We start from the raw sequence: 13,751 nt of genomic DNA on the forward strand, positions 1-13,751 counted from the left end.
AGAACCCAGACATGAAGCAGCACACAAGCCATCTCCACGATGCTCTGTATAAACTTCAGACACACAGTTTGTCAGCTTAATAAAAGGTTGTTTTATGCCACCAAGTTCTGGACTAATTTGCTATGCTGATATACAGCTGGAATAATATAAAAAAAACAGTTAATAGTTCATATTCAGTAAAGAAGCAATGACGGTTTGGAGAATATAGGGAGATTTTTACTTTCTCTTTTGACACTTAGTATACTGCTTGAATTATTCAATTAAATATACTGACATGCAATTATCATTTTATCTTTTAAATAAGGCATAACCTCACTTCCTAATTGGTAAAGTGAATTATACTTTATCACAGAAGGACTAACTAGTCTTCCAATGCCTGGATGATACTGATAAAAAGTATTAAGATTTGAAAGAAAAAAGTTGACAAAAATTTCCTTTACTGACTAAAAACCCAAAAGTTAGTGAGATGATTAAAAAGGCTTTGTAACCACATGTAAAATGCTAAATATTATTATTAAATTGGGGAAATATATATATATATAAAAATACACACCCACCACAGTATCTAAATACATATTTGTTAGAAAGATCTGGGGAGATGCATACCAAATTCTTTTAGGGAAGTAGAGAATAAGCCAGATACAGGGAAGTGAGTGACGAGAGTTTAGTCCTACTTTTAATGTACTGATTTTTTTTTTGAAAGAACGTATCTGTATATTTCAATAACTAAATATTTTACAATTTAACTTTACAATTAAAATAAATAAGAAAAGATAATAGCAGTAGCTATATTTGCTAGGTGGAGAGGTTTCTCAAGAAATTTTTCAGGCACACATATTTTTCTTCTGGGAAAAAGGCCAATCTTAATGTGACTTATTTAAGTACAGTGAACCTTAGCCACAATTTATAGGGCCTTTGGGCCTATAAAAAGGAATCTGACCAAGGATCTCCCAGATCACATGCTTATAGTACTTTAATATGAAGATAAATTTAAGTAAATTAAAAATGTAGAAGTCTCAGTTACACAGTTTAGAGCTGAAATACAGAGTTCAACAAACCAAGAAAAAGGGGGGGATTATCTGTATTCCAAATCTTAGGTTACAACAGAGAACAGGAAAAACACAGAGCATAATCCAAGTTCATATTACTAAATCTATCTGTTCGTTCTTTCTGGAACTATCATTAATAAAAGAAACTTTATGCCAAGAGACAGCCAGTCAAGGAGAACAGGAGAAGGAGGTGGCAAGAGAGCAGAAGAGAGTGAAGCCAGAATAATTCTGCAAATGGCTTCAATGGGAATGGAAAAAGTCCCTCTGCAGGCCATTTTTATTGTTTAAAGGAAGTATTAGTCATAAAAAAAAAAAACTAAACCCAAAAACAACTAAATACAGTAGTTCTAAGGAAGTGCCTTTTTTTTTTTTTTTTTTTTTAAATACTAACCTCACAAGGGACATACACAAAATACCAGACAACTTAAAAAAATGATTTATGGGGTACCTGAGGGGCTGAGCTGGTTAAGTGTCCAACTCTTGATTCTGGCTCAGGTCATCATCTCAGAATCGTAAGGTCGAGCCCCGCATGGGGCTTTGTGCTCAGCACAGAGTCTGCTTGTCCCTCTCCCTCTGGTCCTCCTCCTGCTCCTGCTTTTTCTGTCTCTCTCAAATCAATCAATCAATCAATAGAATCTTTTAAAAAAACGATTTATAATTAGATTACAGTTTTGTGTTGGCATCTTTCTACACATGTAGTAGTATTCTACTACTATGTCAAGAAAAATCTGTACTTATCACCGGGCATATTCCCATTATTAAATCAAGTAATGAAACATAGAATAACTTGATAAAGATATCTGATTTTATTTTTATTTTTTTTAAAGATTTTATTTATTTATTTGAGAGAGAGAGAATGAGAGAGAGAGCACATGAGACGGGAGAGGGGCAGAGGGAGAAGCAGACTCCCCACTGAGCAGGGAGCCCGATGCAGGACTCGATCCCAGGACCCCAGGACCGTGACCTGAGCCGAAGGCAGACGCTTAACGACTGAGCCACCCAGGCACCCAAAGATATCTGATTTTAATTGAAAGGAACTCACTGTATATTCTTAACCACTTCTTTGGGTCTTATCAGCCAGTATTTAATGAGTAAAGCACTAATTAGAATAGGATAGAAATAGGGCGCCTGGGAGGCTCAGTTGGTTGGGCGGCTGCCTTCGGCTCAGGTCATGATCCTGGAGTCCCCGGATCGAGTCCCACATGGGGCTACCTGCTCAGCGGGGAGTCTGCTTCTCCCTCTGACCCTCCCCCTCTCATGCTCTCTATCTCATTTCTCTCTCTCAAATAAATAAATAAAATCTTTAAAAAAAAAAAGAATAGGATAGAAATAGACTATAGTGTCAGTAATGCCTCTATTTATTAATGTTTTTCTGAACATTCCTGAGACAAACAGAAACATACATGCACCTAGCAAAATACAACTGTGTTATGAACATGTGTGTAACTCAATGATGTAATTAAGTCACTGGAAGGAGACATGCCAAATGAGTAAGCAAAGCTTTGTCATGAGCACCCCAAAATGGGCATTCTTTGTACTGCAGTCTTATCAATCTTACACTTAAATTGTTTATAATTTATCATCTAAAACACTCCTATAATGCAATCAGAAATACAGTCATTTGCTTTAAAGTCAATAGTGCATAAAATGAATGAAAATCAGATTTATAATCTTTGTACCAGTACAGCTTAGCAGTTAAAGAATCAAAACTTACATAAACACTGATGAGGCAATAGTAAAGAATTTGAATTGCTGCTTGTGTCCATTTTGCCTTAGGAGACACAACAAACTTTTTCTATTTTTTTTTAAAGGTTTTGTTTATTTATTTGAGAGAGAAACAGAGCACAAGTGGGGGGGGCAGAGGAAGAGGGACAAGCAGACTCCCCACTGAGCAGGGAGCCCAGTGCAGGGCTCAATCCCTGGACCTGGAGATCATGACCTGAGTGGAAGTCAGATGTTTAATTGACTGAGCCACCTTGGCGCCGCTAGCTTTTTCTATTTTAATATATATTTTTAAATGCTGATGAGAAAAAATTCTACCAATTTAGAAATCAAAGAAAGTCTTGTTAGAATTATTGGAAAACTAAACATCATAGAATATATCTTCTTTTCAAATCATATAACAATAGTGCATTCAAAAGTTTTATTCCTCAGTGAAAAAAGTCTGCCCTAACTATTGTATATTATTTCACTGCTTATAATGTCTTTGAAGTAGCTTACAAAGTTTTGTTTTTAGGGGTGCCCGGGTGGCTCAGTCAGTTAAGCCACTGACTCTTGATTCTGGCTCAAGTCACAATCTTAGTGTCATGGGCTCAAGCCCCACATCAAGCTCCGAGCTCAGCAGGGAGTCTGCTAAAGACTCTCTCTCTCTCTCCCTCCCTCACCCTCTGCCCCTCCCACGGCGGCGGCTCTCTCTCTCTCTCTCAAATAAATAAATCTTTAAAAAAAAGTTTTATTTTTAAGGTTATTTGACTAGGTAATGCATTCACATAGTTTTAAAATGTGAAAATACAGTGAAGAATCTCCCTTACTGCTTTCTCCTATCCCCTTAAGGTCCCCTTGATCACAAATAAAATGTTTAAAGGTGCCTGAAGGAGACCAACAGGCAGTAGACCTGAGCATGGCACTAAAGAAACAACCCAGTGCCTAGAGCTAAGCTGCCAGGGTTGAATATGCCTCTGCCACTCTCTGGTCAGGTCTGACACCTGGGAAAAGTGACTTAACCTCTCTGTGCCTCAGTTTTCTCATTTGTAAAAGGAAAACTTACATCAAAGACTTTTTTTTTTTTTAAAGATTTTATTTATTTATTTGAGAGAGAGAGAGAGAGAGAGAGAGCACATGAGAGGGGGGAGGGTCAGAGGGAGAAGCAGTCTCCCTGCTGAGCAGGGAGCCCGATGCGGGACTCGATCCAGGGACCCCAGGATCATGACCTGAGCCGAAGGCAGTCGCTTAACCAACTGAGCCACCCAGGCGCCCCATCAGAGACTTTCTATGGGCTTAAACTAGTACCTAGACTAGCTTCAAATTCTCAATGTAACCATTATTACGAGCCTGAGGTAGATCCCTTGGAAACCATTTCTATGTATTTACAAACATATACTGACCTACACACATACCTCCCACACACACTCTCATACTCCAATCTGCAAAGGCATCTCTATGGCTTTCACTATCATTTCTCAGATACTTCTAAAATATGTTTCTTCTTCTAATACTTTGTGTGCTCTCTCCCAAAAAAAGCAGTTCCTATCCCTTCCTATCCATTTCCCCTCCCACAGAGGCAACCACTTTTAAATTTTAGGTGAGTATTTTAGTATTTACCTCCATGTCTTTATAATTAAATATGCATTATTGCTACTTCTTGATTTTTCAGTTTTAAACAATATCCACTGATTCACCAGTATAAAATATGAAGACCTAGTTCTCTCTTTTCTGCACAAACCACACACGTGCACTCTTGCCATTTCCTAATATTTATATCATAAATTTGTTTAGCTCAATAGTCAGTTTTAACATTATGACTATGCAAATGCTCTTCACAGTTGAATCATGTAGTAAACTCTTAATTACTTTTTCTTTTCTGTACTATTTTCTGTACTTCCTTATTCTTTTTTCTCCCTACTTACTTGGTTTCCTATGACTTTTGACAACTTGTTTTCATTTTTCTAGATCACAAGATGCCTAGACTTACCAGGTATTCTATCAATTCATCTTTCTGAAAAAAATCTCTGCTAGAGCCTTGTGACCCCCTCTCAATGAAACCAGCCATCTTGTGGTCCTGGTGTGCAGCTATCACCTCGGGATCTCTGTTCACCATTACCTTGAAGTTACTTTTGCTTCTTGCATGTGCCAGATCTCCTGCTTTCTACACTCAAGTCTTACTTCTTCTTCCTGGGTTTATGCCTTCTTTTTGGTGAGAAATAGTTCATCCTCTAGTAACTATCTAAGAAATGGTACATGAGGTGGCATTTTTGAAGACTCCCTCCTATTTGACCAATACTTTGGTTGAATACAGAATGCTGGAGTTGTAATAATTTCCCTTCAGAACTTAACATCTTTGTGCCAATCTGCTGCTGAAAAGTCTAAAGTCTTTATATTCTTGATCCTTTGTATGTGACCTGTATTTTCCAAGAACAGCAAGAAGGCCAGAATTGTTAGAACAAAGTGAGCAAAGGGAAAGAGTAGGGTAGAGGGGGGAATGATCACGTAGGGCTACATAAATTGTGTTTTTTTTTTTCACTCTAAGTGTTGTGCCGAGCTACTGTAGGATTTTGAGAACATTATCTGATATATCGAAAACAGATCACTTCAGCTGCTGTAGTGAGAACTAAACTTGAAGAAAATGGGGCATGACAGGAGGGTAGAAGCAAGGAGACACATAAGGAGGCTAATTTCAATAATCCAGGCAAGAGCTGATGGTAGACTAGACCAGGATGTTGCACTGGAATTGTAAGAAATGTTTGGATTCTGGATATATTTTCAAGGTTGAGCCAAAAGGATTTGTTTCTGCATTAGCTATGAGGTTGAAAGAGTAAAAACTGACACAAAAGGTATTGCCTAAGCAACCAGAATAATAGAGTGAATAAGAAGACAAGGAAGTTTAAGCTTGACAGCGAGAAAAAAAGTTTGGTAATGCACACATTAAATGTAAGATGCCTACAATTTATCTAGATAGAGATGTTGCATCAACACCTGGACATATAAAATTCTGGAATTTGGGAGCAAGCAGCATCTTGGCTGTTCTTGTTCTACGGCATGACTTTGGCTCTTTCTTGTTTTGGCACTTACCCTTCCTTTGATCCTATTCATTTTCCGTGCCAGGTTCTCCCATGTGAGCCACATACTATCCTTTTAATATGTCTTTTTCTACATAACTCAGAACTTCTATAACCTATAATAAAGAACTTTAACTGATATTATTACTAAATTAGGGGAGGGCGCCTGGGTGGCTCAGTTGGTTAAGCAACTGCCTTCGGCTCAGGTCATGATCCTGGAGTCCCGGGATCGGGTCCCGCATCGGGCTCCCTGCTCGGCGGGGAGTCTGCTTCTCCCTCTGACCCTCTCCCCTCTCATACTCTCTCTCTATCTCATTCTCTCTCTCAAATAAATAAATAAAACCTTAAAAAAAAAAAAAAATAAATTAGGGGAAAAAAGTTAATTTTAAATTGTGAATGAATAGGCCTTTATTAAAACAGAAAGGAAATAAAGGTGAAATCTTAACTGCTCCTAAGCTGAATATATCCTTTGGCAAAGCCCATCTATTTCCACAGAACAGGCAAAACGAATCTGCACCGCAGCATACAACTAATGAGCAAACCATAAATAATCATTAAAATCCTCAAGTTTCCCCAGGATTTTACTTGCTATTAGCACTTTAAATCCTCAGGAATTGATAATACTCTAACCTACAAGAAAATCCAATTTGATTACATGAGGTAAAAAAATAACAAAAATTCCAAATTAGTACCTAAAATTAATGAGATGCTACTCTACTGCAAGGATGAACTAAATGTCTGTTTTTAGAAAGATGGGAATAAATTTCTGCTCCATCATCATACTGTAATACATTATTGTATCCATGAGTGTCCTGAACATGCAGACATCTAAATTCTGGTGGCTATAACTAATACACAAAAATTATACCCTCAGATAAACTGCTTTTAAAATAGAGGCTGGGCAGTTAGACTTTCAAAGAGTAATAAGATAAAGGTACTAAAAAGTATAAGAGCAGAAGATAATGAATGGGAGGTAGAAAAGCCTAACATATTATAAGCTGACAATATTTAAATGAAAAAAAGATAGTTTTTTTTAAATATTTTTCTGATTATAAGATATATTATCACAGAAAATACAGAAAACTATAAAAAAAAGTCTCACCTTATATTCTACAATCCAGAGATAAACAGTTAACACTTTGATGTATTTTCTTCAAGTCTTTTTTTTCCTGTGTGCACATATATATGGTGTGTGTGGGTACAGAAAAGCAAGACCGTACTAAATGCCATTTCTATATCTTGCTTTTTATTCATTTCATATATGAATTTCCCTTATGTTATTATATATATTTTTTTAAGATTTTTATTTATTTATTTGACACAGAGAGAGACAGCGAGAGAGGGAACACAAGCAGGGGGGAATGGGAGAGGGAGAAGCAGACTCACCGCACAGCAGGGAGCCTAATGCAGGACTTGATCCCAGGACTCTGGGATCATGACCTGAGCTGAAGGCAGACACTTAATGACTGAGCCACCCAGGCGCCCTATTATATATTCTTTAAAGACGTAATTATTTTAAACATCTGTATAAAATTCCATCACATGAACATACCATGATATAACCACTGCCCTACTGGTAGGCAATTAGGTTTGTTTATAACTATTCACTACTAGAAATAATACTACAATATAGAGTATTACACATTACTGAATTTAGAGAAATTAGACCTTACTTCTGAATTTCTGAAATTAGAGATTTTTTTTTTTTTAAGGATTTTATTTATTTGACAGAGAGAGACACAGCGAGAGAGGGAACACAAGCAGGGGGAGTGGGAAAGGGAGAAGCAGGCTTCCCGTGGACCAGGGAACCCAATGCGGGGCTCGATCCCAGGACCCTGGGATCATGACCTGAGCCGAAGGCAGATGCTTAACGACTAAGGCACCCAGGCGCCCCTGAAATTAGAGATGTTTTTCAAAAGATATTCTTTCAGTAAAAAAAAAACATTTTGAGAAAGCACTTAATAGCTACAAAGTAGATATGGCCCCCAAATGCTGCTTGATTTGGAGTTTAAATAAAAGAAGAAATAAAAATTATAAAGCACAATTTAAATCAAACAAATGTCTATCAAACCTCATCCGCAAGTTTCCTTACTGAATTATTGCTGTTTCTCCTCCCTTCTGGCATCTTCAATTCTGCTATCAGGAGATATCCTCAGTATCTGCTGTCTGTACCTGTTGTATACCAGGGGATCACCCATCCAGGATCACCCAACAGTGATTTATAGCATGTGAAAATATCCAGCACAGACTAAAAACTGTGGACTTTTAAAGGTTTGTAAAATCTAAAATCTATATTCACATCAGTACTTTCCACTAGAATTGCTATAAACAATGTTCCATCAGGCATGAATGTATGCATTAAAGACAAAACAAAACAAAAGCTAAATATGGTTTTCCTGACAGTCTACTAAAGAGGACAGAAATGTACAGGGAATCATAAAAAGTAGGGCTTAGTTTTAGCCATCTCTAAAAAAAAAGGCAGCAGAGCTAAGAGAAAAAAGCATGATACTATGTTAAAAATAAAAATACTATACTAAGAAAAAAAGAGGTAATTCATATTAAAAAACTGATGTCCTGGGAAAATTTACCAGTTAAATTCAAGTCTATTTTTTTATTTCTAGTATCACAGTAATTTGAAAAAAAAAATTGCCTTGGGGTGCCTGGGTGGCTCAGATGGTTGAGCGTCTGCCTTCAGCTCAGGTCATGATCCCAGGGTCCTGGGATCGGGTCCCGCATCGGGCTCCCTGCTCCTTGGGAGCCTGCTTCTCCCTCTGCTTCTCTCTCTCCCTCTCCCTCTGTCTCTCATGAATAAATAAAAATAAATAAAATCTTTAAAAAAAAAAAAAAAGAAAGAAATTGCATTATGTTTAAATTTAGACATAAAAACTACCAGCTATTTAATGTCATAAATAGGAGAAAATATTTTAAATATTCTCTCCTCAGACTCATCTATTTTTACATCAAGTTATCAGAGATATGAAATTGCCATTCTATCTCTATAGCCAAAAGTCTAACTTGTAAGTTCTTATTTTATTGATTTCCCTCTAAGACATTCTTTAGGATCATAAGTCCTAGCATATGCTGACTCAAAGGGGAATATCATTCACAAGAAACATACTTCTGGTCACTATACATAGACACTGAGTCAGCAGAAAACCTGCTTATTAACCACTAAAAATTCAAATATTTGAGCAAATGTTTATTCCTGGCTTTATTAACTGGTCTATGATAATATATCTCTGTACAAGAGTATTCTAGAACAATAAAATGTTGTCTAATATAATAATAATATATCTTATTGTTAATAATAGTTAAATTTCTTCTTTCGCATATAAAAAGTATAAAGTATAATACATAAAAAGTTCTGTATTTAAGATTCTAGACACTTGGGAAAGTCTTAAAAACCTTACAAATTCAAATCTCATTATCAATTCAATGAGACTATCTAAAGCCTGCTGTTCAGAAACCTGCCTCTGTAGAATAATTGATTTGGATTTGGAAATGCTTTATATAGAGATTTTTATTGTCATGTCATTTGTTAGAGTAGGATCTGAACCATGTCACAACAGACTGTGACTTCACAGCAATTTATCAGGTAAACAAGCTCCATATAGCTAAAGGCTATATTCCTTAATACAGAACAGAAAAGGCTATACCCACATTACTTACCTATGATGGTGAGATCACCAACATAAATCTACCATAGATGACAATCTGTTTTTATCTCTAATAAAAGAATTGCTGGCAAGTACTTTGACCATTATGACTTAAAGCACTGTGGAATTTCAATTATGAAATAATTTTAGTGACCATCAGATGAAAATAACCCATTCCCACAAATATAGGACAGAAGGGGTACAGTTCAATTCCAAATAGGACTGTCCAATTCATCTCACCAGATTGATCAGCCTTCTCATTGCATGTTCATGAGAGCAAACACATTCACAGGGATCAAATCCACCTTCTGCCATGACTGCCCAGCTTGATTTAACTCGACTGTTTAAATCTAGGAGCAAGAAAAAAAATATTAGACAACTACTGAGCGTTACTCTTTCTGTTGAGCTATGAAAAATTCATATTATTGTAAAGACTCATAATAATTCTCTTAAACTATGGATAGTTCATATTTATTAATGGCCTATATTTATGAATTTATTACTAACCATATATAAATTATGAGTTATATAAATTATGAATATATAGAAATGGTTACCTACCCCTTCTACCATCAGACTAATTTCCTACAAATGTGAATGTCTTCATATGCTCTATCCTGCCTCTCCTGTGAAGCAGTTGATGCTAGAGTCCTACTCTGCTTAATTTTTTTAACTTTGTTACCCATAGTACTGCTATAGACTGAATGCTTGTGTCCCCCATAAAATTCATATTGTTAAAAAGGAGACAGCAGGCCCAAAAATGGGAGTCACTCATGCTAAAGCCCATGTCAGCAAACCAAGACCTAATACCCAATCTAATTGCAGTTTCAACTTTTAAGAACTATAGCCAGTCAACATGGAATTACCTAGTCAGCACTAGTGAGATAATACATCCATAGACCCCTTCCATTCCCCTTAGGAAGGTGACCTTGCCTAAAACAATATATTCTTTGCTAATAATTTCCTTTTTCCACCCCCTTTCTGCCTTTAAAAACTTTTCCTTTTCTACAGCTTGGTGGAGCTCCTTTCTATTTACTAGATGGGATGCTGCCCAACTCATGAATTGTTGAATAAAGCCAATTTGATCTTTAAATTTACTGTTTAATTTTTGTTACTTAACAAATTTGGTGAAAGCGGTAGGATAAACGAGACTTCTGATAGTTTTGGGGACAACAAGAAACACAGGTGTGGTATCCCATGAACTGTTCCAAGTTCTTTTTTTCTAGCCATTTCTGGGGGCCATTGGGAATTGGGAAGTTCCTGTCAGTTCTGAGCTCTGCTCTCTTTGTGTTGAACTTCTAAACTAACCAGCTTTGCAGTCCAGGGCTTAGTGGGTCAGCTTGAGCTGACACACAGTTCCGTCTGGAACCTGAGTCCCTACCTCTTGGTTCAGTCCACAATTCCCCAGTTGTTTGGAATACCCTTCCTCAGTTCCAGTCACAGTACCCACTTACTGGGATTTGGTGGTTTAGTCCTTTCCTCAGTTCCAACCCACAGTCCCCACTTACTGGAGTCTGCTGGTTAAATGCATGCTGAGAACTAGTGATGGTATGCAGGCCTTCTCTTGGCCAGTCCACACAGTAACACCTTTTGGTTGCTGCTGGTATGTTAGGGTGCACATGTTTGTTTGTCTTATTTTGTGTAGATAAAGGGTTATAGCTAACAGAATCTCAGAAGTTAAAAAAAAAAAAAAGCCACAAAAACTGGTGGGCACTGACAGAACACTTACTATTAGAGTACCCATCACCCAACTCAAAAACTCCTGCATTAAAAGTGGGTCATTGAACAGGTTAGGTTGACCCTAGGTCACCTGCCAACCTCAAGAAAATTCCTGTACAATGAGTTACACTGTAACACTGTACAATTCTCAACCCAGAGGCACATCCCTTTTAGGTATTAGCTCAATTCCAAGAAACCCAAAGTTGGCTAATGGGATCCTTAAACCAGAGAGGCAAGCATGCTTCCTTCTGGCACCCCCGCTTATTTTATGCCTAAGAACTATGGTCCAAAAGATATATTGACAAAAGTGGCAAAATCTTACTAAGCTTTTTTGTGTCCTGACAACCTGGCTTGGTAACCATCAGATTGGCAGCCCCAAAATGTGGCCAGACAGAAATGTAGATTACATCCCTCTTACCGCTAGATATAGCTGCACAGAAAAGGTGGGTTAAATTCTAATTGTGGCTAGGGTCCTACCAAACTGTCCTCAGAGGAATTACAACCTAGAATTACAATGGCCGTTACAAGAAATGTTCCAATTAGATAAGATCATTAAAGAAGTGCACTTAAAAGCGAGGCTTCCAAATCAAACAGAATGGGATGCCTATTTTAATTGGCATGCAAGAGACTCCAAAAGCCTTCAAAATTCCAAAATAGCTTCATTGAAAGATTTGTTGTAAAAGGCTAGTGAAAAACTAAAGATGTAAAAGGTACCTAAAAGCAAAAGGCTTTAATTCTTACCGCTTCCCTCTATCTTCCTTTATTTGAGAACTCATCCGAGTACTCCTCTATCTGAGCTGCCTTTATGGACTGTAAACAAAAGTCCACCAAGTTAATGACCTTACAGGCACCCCTTACATACCTGACCTCAAAGGAGGGCTCCTCCAAATGGGAGATTTTCTGGTAAACTGCTACATTATTCTCTTAAATAGCCAAGGAAAAAGTAACATTAAAAATCTTGCCAAATTCTGGTTAAAAACAGAGTTACAGATGGGATCCCAGAAAAACTGGCAGAAGCTGGCTAAGGATAAAAATTCTTACCAGAGTCAGCTCTCCCAGAAGTCTGTAGGACCCGGTAAAGAAAGGGAAAGAATTTATCTTTTGCACTCTCCTTGGGGATCCCTCTTACATTCATGGGGGGGGGTATTCGATATGGCCAGAAATGTTTGGTGTTTGTCCCAGGTGAAAACGGACAAGATACCTAAAAGAATTTTTAAGTAGCTCTGTGACTGGCGATTGGCCAGATTGAAAGCTGATATACAGAGCCTGATAATATTTTTTAGGCCTCCTCCCATAAGCTAAAATGAAACTAGGTACCCAGAAGGAAAGAAAAAAATCTTCTGAAGCCTTTGTAAAAGTATTTACTAACAGGAAAAAAAAAAAGTAATTAGATGGGTGGATCAACCTACGATTATCATTTAAATTGCAACCCAATTCTTTGAGGAATTGAGAGCAATTGTCTACATTTTACAAATCTTGGCAAAATTAGAAATGCAGCTCTAGAGGTAATTCAAAGTTCACCTACTCCTTTTATTACCAATTCCAAAACCTCTATTTATCTCAAAAGGCTTACTGACCTTAAGGAACCAAAGAAACCAAAGTCCTCGGAGGAACTTGCACTCTTCCCCAGTGCCTTTGAGATGTAAAATATTAACTCTAGACCATCCCAATTCCTAAGACTGAAAATAAAAGGGGGGGGAGGGCTTTTTAAAATTCAAATTGCAAATAAGGCTCTGTTGTCCAAACTCTAGGCCAGAGCCTCCTTAAGATTTCTTTTCTCTACAAATACAAATCCCTTTTTTTTCTTTAGTAATCTCTACACCCAATGTGGGGTTGGAACTCATGACCTTAAGGATCAAGAGTCGTATGCTCTTCCTACTGAGCCAGTCAGGTGCCCCAACAAATACAAATCTTAAAAGTCTTCTCCATGGGGCACCTGGGTGGCTCAGTTGGTAGTGCATGCAACTCTTGATCTCCAGTCGTGAGTTCAAACCCCATGCTGGGCGTAGAGCCTACTTTAAAAAAGAACTCGGTTTAATTGGCTTAAAAAGAAGTGCTTATGAAGTATTTATAAATCTCAGAAATATAATAGAAATGAACCCAAATGTTTTTCAAGTCACATGATCTAGGATAATTTTCAGTATAAAACCTAGTTTAAGTATGTTGGTTTAACTAAAATAGACATGTCTTTCGGGTTATCGGATTAAATATAAAACTTATATACCAGTCAAATAAGTTCATTTTATCCCTCACAAAATCTGTCAAAAAAATAGCTTGGGGCAACGGCTGGCTCTGTCTAATGTCTAATGGCTTTTGTGTGTAATCTAAACATAATTGTTAAAAACAATTAAAAAGACTAAGTAAAAAGTTTTGTTAAACTTTAGTTTCCTCCAAATCTTTTTGATAACCTGAAACCTTTAAGTTCTGTATTTTAGATAGTGATTTAAGTTAAATTCATTAAATATCCATATCATTTCCAAATAAGATAAAATATTGAAACACTAATTACTGAACACAGGTTTATTGATTTTTTACTTCCTTCTACAGGGGAA

At 37.1% G+C, this 13,751-nt stretch overlaps 1 protein-coding gene across 3 annotated transcripts in view; it reads right to left on the reverse strand.

The window, feature by feature from the left end:
• SMIM14 (small integral membrane protein 14) overlaps positions 1-13,751 on the reverse strand; it is an 84,116-nt gene that overhangs the window by 41,865 nt on the left and 28,500 nt on the right. For all 3 annotated transcript variants that reach the window (XM_027599486.1, XM_027599488.1, XM_027599487.1), the window contains exon 2: positions 9,721-9,830. In XM_027599486.1, the coding sequence (XP_027455287.1) occupies positions 9,721-9,795 (75 nt within the window). In that variant the 5' untranslated portion in view covers positions 9,796-9,830. The remainder of the gene's footprint in view (positions 1-9,720; positions 9,831-13,751) is intronic.

This window comes from Zalophus californianus, chromosome 2, assembly GCF_009762305.2.
Source record: "Zalophus californianus isolate mZalCal1 chromosome 2, mZalCal1.pri.v2, whole genome shotgun sequence".
Classification (NCBI taxonomy): Eukaryota; Metazoa; Chordata; class Mammalia; order Carnivora; family Otariidae; genus Zalophus; species Zalophus californianus.